General features: G+C 38.6%; 1 protein-coding gene across 3 annotated transcripts in view; it reads left to right on the top strand.

The window, feature by feature from the left end:
- The window catches only part of DIO1 (iodothyronine deiodinase 1), a 277,465-nt gene extending 265,727 nt beyond the window's left edge, over positions 1–11,738 (top strand). The window contains exons 2-5 of one of the 3 annotated variants that reach the window (XM_054037076.1): positions 1,247–1,354; positions 3,314–3,457; positions 9,098–9,297; positions 10,428–11,738. In XM_054037076.1, coding sequence (XP_053893051.1) covers positions 1,247–1,354; positions 3,314–3,457; positions 9,098–9,297; positions 10,428–10,493 — 518 coding nt within the window. In that variant the 3' untranslated portion in view covers positions 10,494–11,738. Of the gene's footprint in view, positions 1–940; positions 1,355–3,313; positions 3,458–9,097; positions 9,298–10,427 lie in introns of those variants that run through there. The other 2 variants (XM_054037074.1, XM_054037075.1) reach the window with 2 other exon arrangements.
- Positions 11,739–11,763: the final 25 nt, after the last annotated feature.

The following is an 11,763-nucleotide window of genomic DNA, read 5'->3' as shown; positions in this document are numbered from 1 at the left end:
AACATCCTCAGCCATTTGCTGCTTCACAGCTCACAGAACAACTATTGCAAGAATTGTTACAGATTTTTTTAAAAAGGGACTATTTCTTGTATTGCTTCACTTGTAAAGTCAGATAGTCAGGATTTTATTTTATTTCTTTGGTGAGTAGGGGCAGGAGGGAAGGAGTAACAGGGCAGGAGGGAGTCAAGCGATAGTCCTGATATTTTTGTAGGCTTCAAAACATTCTTAAAATATTTTTTTCGGTAATCTATGTAGCATTCCCAGAATGCAAGGATTTACTGGGGTGAGCTGCGTAACTCATGCTGATAATTTTTTTTATCATACTGACATATATATATGAATACTTCTTTCTTTCAGGAATTATGTTGAAAGGATTTGTAGAAGAAGGGGTTAAGCCTTTAATGACAATAGCAGGGAATCATGGAATGTTTGCTGAACATATAGTGCCTTTATTGGTTAATTAGCTAATGTTTCTACAGTGCTTTGAAAATGTAAACTCTTATATAAGAGCTAAGGCGGCAGGCCCCAAACCTTGGAAATTTATTCATGTACTTAACTTCAAGCACAAGTAGTCCCAGGGACTTCAGTAGGACTACCTATGTGAGTAAAATAAAGCAAGTGCTTATTTTCAGGATTGGGTCCCAAGTTATTACCACCTTTATTCTGCCAGAAAAGCATCCAGTATGTAGTCAGTCCTCTCATTTGTAATGCATGGAATGCATTTGGGAATAAGCCTTAGATGTGCATTAATACAATTAACAGTAATAAAACATTCTTTATTGCAATTAACATCCCGATTTATTTTCAAGAGACACAGTGTAGTAGTGGACCATATTCTGGTCTCATTCACACCCTGTGCACTGACATGAGTAGGACTGTGAGAGGGTAGAATTGGCCAGACACGTGAATGACTTTCCAGCCACTATCCCCTTAGCCTCAGCCTCATTTCCCCTCCTCCTTTACCTTTGCTCCAGCTCCCTTACACTGTTTTCCTTTGGAAGCAGTCTGTCTGCCTCTGACAAAATGTTCAAAATCAGGGTAATTATACAAAAGACCTTGATTCTTTTGTATGTATCGCTGTGTGTTGCTGTTGGTAAAATGCTGATGATATTGTTCCCGGAAATGATGAAAAGATATATTCTAAAACAGGGGCAAAAGGGCAGCATAGGCACGAATCCAAATTTCAGCTATGAGAACTGGGGTCCGACTTTCTTCAGCTTGAAATATTTACTCTTTGTTTTGAAAGTGAAGTGGAAAAGGCTGGAAGATGAAGCATTTTTAGGACATAATGCTCCCAACACCCCAGTGGCAGACTTCAGGGATGAAATGCATCACATCTTGGACTTCATGCAAGGTCAGTAAAATCATCCAAATAGGTTGGGTCCTTATGGTTAGGATGGTAAATTAAACAGACCATTATATTCAAACAGTCTGAGACATGTTGGCTGGAGATTGGGGGGCTAAGTGATGGTTAGAGGGTTCAATTACAGTGTCTGCAAACCAGTTTAGATTAAAAGTAACTATCTGCAGAGGGATTTGTTAAGTAGAAAAGAATATATCACATTCTAACACTGGGGTTTCTCAACCATCTGGTGGTTTTAGAGAAAATCTATGTGTTTGTCTTTGCTAATGCACTATTACAGTTTTCTAATGCATACAGCTATTTGTAGCCTGCTGTCATGGATGTGGGGGGGGAAGCATCTGTTTACTGAAAACCAATACAATAACTTGTCATGGTGAAAGAAGAGGCAAATATAACCAGAACCATGTACTTAATATATTTTGTATACTGTTATACACAAGTGGAGAAAGGCTGTACACCACCATCATTAATCAGATTAAAGTCCAGAAAATGGATGATGTTTGTTACAAAATAATGCTGAGAGAGAAAAAATTGGTTTGTACTTTGTCCTCCACTTTGATCTTTGTAGCACACATTCTTAATCATTAAGCTGCACGGTCTAGTACCCAGTATATTAACCAGGGCTTAAAAACCCCAAACAACATAATTTCAAAATTGATATAGCATGGTTTGCATATCAGAAAGGTATCCACAATGTATTCGGAAGTGGGTCCAAGCTTAGACCTTTTCAAAATGTGATAAAATGATAGCATCAGATTTTGAAATTAAGCACAGCCAATAAGGAGTTCGTATACAATTTCAAATGACATTATATGACCCTGGACTAAAATAGATTTTTTTAAGTCCTTGGAAGCACTCTTAAATCAAGGTCCTGCAAACACAAGAAAGTGTTCCTGTAAATATTTGTGCAGAGGCTTTTTGTTAGGTCCATGCATAAGCGTTTGGGGGATCTGGCCCTTAAGCACTAAGCAATCTGGGGCAGGAAACATTTACTTCTGTGGCTTGTACAGCAGTTGTTTAATAAATAATAACAACAAATAATTAAAGTTCTGTCTGGACAAGAAAATTGCTGAATCACATTTAAATCATGAAAGCCTGGGATGCATTATCAAAAATATGGCTAAAGTTTTCAGATCTGGATGTCTGTAACTAGGTTCCCATGACAAAATGTAGGCACCTAAATAAAAAGGAACCGATTTTCAGAATCTGTAACGTCCCCTGACATCAGCTGGAGCTGTGGGAACTCAACATTTCTGAAAAAGCAAGACATTTGTAATTAGATGCCTAAAAATGCATTTGAGAGCCTAAATTTAGGCATTCTAGTTTGAAAACGTGGGCCTTCGTGGGGTTTATTCTTTAAGGAACATGCAGAATATTTTTTTAAGTACCTTCATACTAATTTGCTTTACAGTAGCATTTAGAGACCTCACCTGAGATTGAGAGCCCATTGTTCTAGTTGCTGTACATACATTTAGTAAAACAGAGCTCCGCCACCCCAAAATGCTTACAGTCTAAGGCTTGGATCCTGCAATGAACTCCATGTGGGAAGATGCCTGCGCCTGTATGGAGCCCCATTGACTCCACTGGGGCTTTGCGTGGGCATAGGAGTCTGTGTTCATAAAGCTTATTGTAGGATTGGGGCCTGAATAAACCAGACAGGGCCAAGGTGGGAGAAGGAAAGCATTACTATGTCGATTTTTACATACTGATACTGAGGTACAGAGAAACTAATAGCCTGATTTTCAGAAGAGCTCAGCACCTTTGAAAAATCAGGTGATCAGTGTGACTTGCCCAAGATAATACAGGAAGTGTGTGACAAGGCTAAGAATGGAGCCCAGATTTGAGCCCAGGCCTTAACCCTAACCCTGTCCTTTCTAACACGGCTGCTTCTCTGAAACCTGTCCTTTCTCTCATCACCCGATTAACATGACTGTTTCATGTCTGTTACAGACAACAGGCCTTTAGTCCTGAATTTTGGAAGCTGCACCTGACCTTCATTTCTTTTCAAATTCAGCGAGTTCAACAAGCTTGTTGAAGATTTTAACTCCATAGCAGATTTCCTTATAATCTATATTGAAGAAGCTCATGCAACAGGTACAGTATAGAAAGCAACACATATAAATGTATGATGAAGCATAAAGATATGGATCCTTCTGTCTGAATCATGGTGGGGGAAGGGCTTAACCGCTCTGGAGCTTCTGGTTTATGTTTTATATTCCTAAAAGTTCATGCTTCAGGGTTTCAGCTGGCCACCCACAAGGGTCAGGAAAGGATATTTCCCCCCCAGTATAGTCTGTGGGTTTTTTTAAATCTCCTGCCTCTAAAGCATCAGAGATGGTCATAGCTGGAGATGAGACATTAGATGAGGATGGCCAGGGCACCGAGCAGTCTCTCTCTCTCAGGTGTTTGGCTGGCTGACTCTTACTCACATGCTCAGGGTCTAAATGATTACCATATGTGGGGTCAGGAAGGAATTTTCCGCCAGGTCAGATTGGCGGTGACCTTGGGGGAGGAGGTTGCCTTCCCTGCAGCACGTGGGTGCGGGTCACTTTCCAGGATTATCTAGATATCTATCACTTAATCATTTCCCAGCCACTGCAGTGGTTTTGGGCACTGGTGCACCTGCGTCTCTCCTATTCTCTGCCTGTGGCACATAGTTTAGTCACCTCTGGGCTCTAAATCTTTGGTCTTATTTCGGTTGTTGGGTTTAGTAGGCGGGTGCTGGGTGGTGTTGGTGGCCAGTGATATACAGGAGGTGAGACTATGATCTGGTCCTTCCTTCTGGCCTTAAACTCTATGACTCAATAATACAGGTTTCAGAGTAACAGCCGTGTTAGTCTGTATCCGCAAAAAGAAGAACAGGAGTACTTGTGGCACCTTAGAGACTAACAAATTTATTATTTATGCATCCGAAGAAGTGGGCTGTAGTCCACGAAAGCTTATGCTCTAATAAATTTGTTAGTCTCTAAGGTGCCACAAGTACTCCTGTTCTTCTTTTTTCAATAATACAGTATATTTGAGAGAAGAATGAAACTGCAAACAGGAAGGAAAAATCTACTGAAATTCAAAGTAACTGTGTCAACGTAAAGAACCAGTTTTGGGCCCTAATCCTGCAATCACTTGTGCACATGCTTAAACTTTACACATAAGTAGTTCAGTTGAAGATAATATGAAGATACTTAGGTGTAAAGTTGAACACATGTAAGTCTTTTCTAGATTGGGGCCCTGATCCTAGTCTGCATATAAGCACATCAGAACATCCATACTAGATCAGAGCAGCAGTCCATCTAGCCCAGTATACGGTCTTCCAACAGTGGCCCGTGCCAGATGCTTCAAAGGGAAAGAAGAGAACAGGGCAATTTTGAGTGAGCCATCCCCTGTCGTCCAGTCCCAGCTTCTGGCATTTGGAGATATAGACACCTGGAGCATGAGATAATAGCCACTGATAGACCTATCCTCCATAAATTTACCTAATTCTTTTTTTAACTCAGTTATACTTTTGGCCTTCACAACATCCAATGGCAAGTAGTTGCACAGGTTGACTGCATTGTGTGAACTACTTCCTTGTGTTTGTTTTAAACCATCTGCCTATTAATTTCATCAGATGACCCCCAGTTCTTGTGCTATGTGAAGAAGTAAATCACTTCCTTATTCACTTTCTCCACACTACTCATAATGTTATAGATCTCTTATCATATTCCCCTTTAGTTGTCTCTTTTCCAAGATGAACAGTCCCAGAATTTTTACTCTCTCCTTTTACAGAAGTTGTTCCATACTCATCATTTTTGTTGCTCTTCTCTGTACCTTTTCTGATTCTAATATATCTTTTTTGAGATGGGGCGACCAGAACTGTCCACACTATTCACTGTGGGTGTACCATAGATTTATATAGTGGCATTATGATATGTTCTGTCTATTTATCTATCCTTTTACTAATGGTCCTAACATTCTGTTAGCTTTTTTGACTGCCACTGCACATTAAGCAGCTGTTTTCAGAGAACTATCCACAATGACTCCAAGATCTCTTTCTTGAGTGGGAACAGCTACTTTAGATCCCATCATTTTGTATGTATAGTGGAAATTATGTTTTTCAATGTGCATTACTTTGCAGTTATCAACATTGAATTTCATCTTCCATTTTGTTGCCCAGCCGCCCAATTTAGTGAGATCCCTTTGTAACTCTTTGCAATCAGCTTTGGATTTAACTATCTTGAATAATTTTCTATCTTCTGCAAATTTTGTCAGCTCACCGTTCTCTCCTTTTTCCAGATTATTTGTGAATATGTTGAACAACATTGGTCCCAGTACAGATAGTTGGGGGACCCCGCTATTTACCTCAACATTCTGAAAAATGACCATTTATTCCTACCCTTTGTTTCCTGGCTTTTAACTGGTTGCTGATCCATGAGAGGACCTTCCCTCTTATCCCAGGACTGCTTACTTTGCTTAAGAGCCTTTGGTGTGCAACCTTGTCAAAGGCTTTCTGAAAGTCCAAGTACACTATATCCACTGGCTCACCCTTGTCCACATGCTGGTTAACACCCTCAAAGAATTCTAATAGATTAGTGAGGCATGATTACCCTCTACGAAAAACGTGTTGACTCATTCCCAGCATATTGTGTTTATCTGTGTGATAATTCTGTTCTTTGCTATCTTTTCAGTCAATTTGCTTGGTACTGAAGATAGGCTTAATGGCCTGTAATTGGAGCCTTTTTAATAATTAGTATCACATTAGCTACCCTCCAGTCATCTGGTACAGATGCTGATTTAAGCGATATGTTACGTACCACAGTTAGTAGTTCTGCAATTTCATATTTGACTTCCTTCGGAACTCTTGGGTGAATACCATCTGGTCCTAGTGACTTTACTTTATTATGTCTTTAGCTAGTTGCTCTTCAAATTCTTTCTTGTCCTGCCTAATTATGCTTTTACATTTGACTTGCCAGAGTTTGTTTTTTTTATTTTACTCAGTAGGATTTAACTTCTAAATTTTAAAGGATGCCTTTTTACCTCTAACCACATCTTTTACTCTGCTTTTTAGCCATGGTGGCATTTTTTTGATCCTCTGTTTTTTTTTTTTGGTTTTTTTTTTGGGGGGGGGGGGGAACAAGGGGGTATGCTATATTTAGTCTGAGCCTTTCTTGTGGTGTTTTTAAATAGTTTCCATGCAATTTATAGGCATTTCACCCCTGAGACTGTTCCTTTTAATTTCTGTTTAACTAGCTTCCTAATATTTGTGTGGTTCCCCTTTTTGAAGTTAAATGCTACTGTGACGGGTTTCTTTGACAATTTTCCCTGTGAGGATGTTAAATTTAACTATGTTATGGTCACTATTACTGAGCAGTTCAGCTGTATTCACCTCTTGGACCAGATCCTGTGCTCCACTCAGGACTAAATCAAGAATTGCCTCTCCTCTTATGGGTTCCATAACAAGCTGCTCCAAGAAGCAGTCATTTAGGATGTCTAGACATTTTACCTCTGGATCCTGTCCTGAGGTGACATATACCCAGTCAATAGAAGGATCATTGACATCTCCTATTACTGTTAAAAAAAAAAAAAAAAAAAAAAAAATTTGGGCCTTGTCTAGACTATGATGTCAGCACATGTTAGTTTTTAGAAGTCCATCATAGACAAGGCACACTGCCTTTAACATGTATGAAAGGGAGGACTTTAGGCTTTAATTTGAGCAGTTTAGCACATAATTAAAAATATGTACTGCTTATCCATACTACAATTTTAGCTAACACCCACACCATTTATCCAGGCTAGAGAAGGCCTTGCAGAACACAATCTCTGCACTCTACATTCTAAAAGTATTACACCTTCCTATTTCTGTTAAATAGTTGTGGAACAGCTGAAAATGATGTATCCTCTAGTTTTTAAAAAAGCTTGCTTACGTTACCCATTTTACATTTAAAATATTTAAATAGTATTTACACCATACCAATTTGAAGGAATAAAATGGTGTGTGCGTGCCAGCAATTGTTTGTATATTAATGAGAAAGACAGACTATCTTAATTTTCAAAATCAGTTTAAAATTTGTAAGTAACATACCCCATTTCCAGAGATCTGAGATCTAGAGGACCAGAAACAGCAGTGAGCAGCAGTCAGTAGAGTTGTTAGAACTCCTGGACACTGATGGCTACCAGTTGGAAACGATATATACCGTATTTCAAATTGTACCTACAGCATCAGGGGTGCAATAATCTTCTGAAACCTAAGTATTTTAACTCAGAAAAGTTATGTGAAAAAAAATTAATTCCCTCTGTCACACGTGTTACAATTTAACACTTTAAACTAGCTAGCAAATCCCTATGTGGTTATATCGGATATTCACACAGCTAGAACGTCAAGATAATCAGATGCCACCTTTCATTATAAGCCTACCATAGATACACAGAGAGGGAGAGAGAGAGAGAGTGTTTCACTTTTATATCTATATAAGGTGCATATTATCATCCCTATTTTATAGATGGGGAAACCGAGGCATAGATAAACGAAGGCCTGCATTTTTGGAAGTGTCCACTTATCTTGGGTGCCCAACTTAACAATCCTATGCTCTCATTTTCAAAAGTGCTGAGCACTCACAGAATCCATTGATCATAGTGGGAGCTGTCAGTGCTCAAGCTCTGATCAATATCCTGTTCTATAGGTGCCAAACTGGGCTCCAAAAAATTGAAGCCTCCCAAAATTATGTGGACAGTTATGAAAAATAGGGTTAAGTGACTTACTCCAGTGTGAATGGCAGAGTGGTATGAAAACTCAAAGTTTCCCACTTCCCATCTTCTTTATGAAGAGCTCGATACACTGTGTAGGCGTGTGACCCTCCCTTGCTGTCAATCTCCGAGAGAGGCCACGCCTCTTTGCTACAACTGCCTTCCTGTAAGTTTAAATGTCTTGCAATTTCTTTGGTTACTCAAGTTATTAACATAGCTATTGACATTATATCATATATAGATTAATGTGCATAATGTTACAGGCAGGGCTACTAGCACTGCCTGTTGTTGAGTTTCTCTGACACTTCCCCTTATAAACTATTTTTCAGTTGCTCATAACTTTGCCAAACTTTATCCATTTGGGCTGAAATTTACCATGCTGGGGATCTGCCTCAAGCTGGCGGATTTTAAATTTCAGAAAAATGGTTCAGCTGTTTCCAAGAACAAGGCTAGGAAAAAAATATAATTTGCCCATATTAAAAAATTCAGCAATCTTTTCTTTGGACAGATTTAGTAGGGACTTGAAATTTGTGTGAGGGATATATATATACCTTTTGCCATCCCTGTGAAAATCCACCCAAATTTGGCCAAGTTATAAACCCTTTAAAAAAAAAAAATCACAGTTAGCACATGCTCAATAGAGACGACTTTCAGCAGCTACATTTCTGAAGATCCTTTCTGAAGTGGGCATGTTCCAGCCTGGGGCTGAACAAGACTTTCTCTGCAAATGTAGCTCTGGGCTGCTGAGAGAGCCATGCTGGGTTTGAGCACCTGAAAAGAGCAGGGGAATGGTGTCTCCTGTGCTCTCAATGGTATGTGATCATGTAAATGAAAACTGTATCATAATGCATATGCTCAAGCAGTCTGAATTAAGTTGCACAGGCAATCCTAATTCTGGCATTTCTTAGTGCTTGACTTTGCAACCTTGATAATGTTCTTTTAACATGATTTTTGGGGCATGTACACACACAATATATAATCACTTTTCCCTCCTCCCCCCCCTTTTTTTTTTTGAAGATGGATGGGCTTTTAAAAACAACATTGTTATTAATAATCACCAAAACCTTCAAGATCGAAAAAAGGCTGCACAATTTCTTCTGAAAGAGAATCCTTTATGCCCAGTGGTTTTAGATACTATGGAAAACCTGAGCAGTTCAAAATACGCAGCTCTGCCAGAAAGACTTTATCTGGTGCAAGGAGGAAAGGTTGTCTATAAGGTAATGAACTCTGAACACATTACAGTGTGGTTTTAACTTTTAAAAATACCCATGTAATATCCCATAGCATATTTGATGGGCAAACAATTAACATTTTTCATTGTGTTCCATTTTTAACAACTTTACAATTAACTTTAAGCACATTTCAGAGTAGCAGCCGTGTTAGTCTGTATCCGCAAAAAGAACAGGAGTACTTGTGGCACCTTAGAGACGAACAAATTTATTAGAGCATAAGCTTTCGTGGGCTACTGCCCACTTCTTCGGATGCATATGCAGTAGCCCACGAAAGCTTATGCTCTAATAAATTTGTTCGTCTCTAAGGTGCCACAAGTACTCCTGTTCTTTTTAAGCACATTGTTCATTGAATAATGATTAGCAACAAAAAAGTCTTGGCACTGATGTATATTTTTGATGTAGGTCTTGACTCTGCCTCACTATTTATGTAGTCCTTCCTAAAGAGATAAAGTGAAAGCATACTGAGCACAGGGCTGGAAACAAAGAAACCTTACATTCTAACTCCAGCTGTTTCCCCAACTTGTTGGTTGGCCTTAACCTCTGCATAAAAGTCTACCCAGGTGTAAAATGAGGACAATAATACTTACCTAGCTCACAAGGCTGTTTTAAAGTTTGAGTTAATATTTGCATAGTATTTAGATATATAAAGTGCTAATTATTATCTGGTAACTGGAGACCATGCCCTTTTACAAGAGTCTACTTCTATTTAATTTAGATTATCTTTCAAGTTCCAGCATTAAACTTTCTAGCAGTTAAAACCTTCTTTTACTGTGTAATTTACTATACTGATATATAGCTAAAAGTCTGTACACAAGACATTAGGACAGACTCTCTCCTGTGCTGTTTCTGCTTGGTGCGGGAGAAAGGGTGGCCATTAGGCAGCCACTTAAGGCTCCCTGATTATCTAGCTGGCTCTGGTGCAGGCTGCTCTAACCTGTGCACAGCTGGCAATGGGTCCCAAGGGTTCATCTACCAGCTGAGCAGAGTTGCAGTGCAACACTCTCAGGTCACTCCTCTGGGTGGGTGGGGCAGGAGATGGCCATGTCAACTATGCACCACTGGAGACTCCCCCATAGAGTATATCTGAACAATACTGTATTTTATTTACTTTACAGGGTGGAGTGGGACCTTGGAATTATCATCCAGAGGACATACGTGCAATCTTGGAAAAACTAAAATAGGTGAACAAATCAGAATCCCCAAGAATAAAGTGGTCTATCTGGAAAAAATGGTCCCTGAACAACTTACTCTGACCTTTTTTAAAATATATTTTTACTGCTGTTTATTTTAAAATAATTATAGAAATCAGAGGTTAAAAGAATATATACTCACCCAGCAGAAAAAGACAAGGATATAGCATGAGTTATACCTTATTCAAGAATCAGACATCAACATGGCTTGATTCAACACCATTTGAAATTAATGGAAAAGCTCTCTAAGAATGCTAGCCCAGATATGGAGTCATAGATGTAACCATCAGATACAGGTTAGCATATAGGAAATACAAGTAAAAAAGAGAGAGAATAAAAGGAGTACAAAAATCAAAAGTGTTTTTATAGATTTCATCGCTACCCTGTTCATACACCCTTGGACCAAAATTTTTCATATAGTGAAACTACTTGTCTCTTAAAAAAAAAATCCTGGATATTACTCCAAATGTGTAATGGCTTTCATATGCCCATTCTTAATAGTTTAGGTAGCATCTGATATAATGAAACTTAATATTAAATAACAGAAAATAAATTGTGTCTATATTCACTACACTTCGATTAGCTCAAGATTTCTTGTCATTAAAATATGAACTAGTGAGTGGAAAGAAAAATATATTTTATTCCACTGAATGCAGCTATCATTTAGTGCCCAATCCTTCAGTTCTGATGAATGTAAAATTCCCACTGAGATTAATGGGAGTTTTTTGCCTGTTTTAGCACTGCAAGATTAATCCCTTTGAGTTTTGAAACCTGGCCTTATCAGTGAAACCTTACCAGTAATACATTCTGGTGCAACGGATTCAGATAATGTTCAGTATCACAGAGACAGCAATGGTACAACGTGTTATAACTAGTCACTTTTTGAAACTGAAATCTATAAAATAAATATTAGTAATTAAAAGCCGTACAAATCGCTTGGATGAATGTTGGAGTAGGGTATTAGCAAACAAAACAAATGATTGCACACTGATCCCTCTTTTTTAAAAAAAGAGGCACTTTCTATTATTTACAGGCAGTTTTTCTAAATGTTCACTTGCACACACTCCAGCAAGTTTATGAATGAAACAATTTGTATTAATGTACATCAGCATTGGTTCTATTAATATTTGTTTATGACAGTCATAGCATAAAGCCCAGGCAGCTGTGACCTGATTTGTGAAAATATTTATAGAGGCAATGAGCTAAATAGGAGCAATTAAAATATATTAAACCATCTCGAGTGGCTTCAGCTTGGTATTTA

The sequence above is a fragment of the Malaclemys terrapin genome, chromosome 8, assembly GCF_027887155.1.
Source record: "Malaclemys terrapin pileata isolate rMalTer1 chromosome 8, rMalTer1.hap1, whole genome shotgun sequence".
NCBI classification, from domain to species: Eukaryota; Metazoa; Chordata; order Testudines; family Emydidae; genus Malaclemys; species Malaclemys terrapin.
Note: the sequence above shows the minus strand (reverse complement) of the source record. Positions and strands in the feature narration are given on the sequence as shown.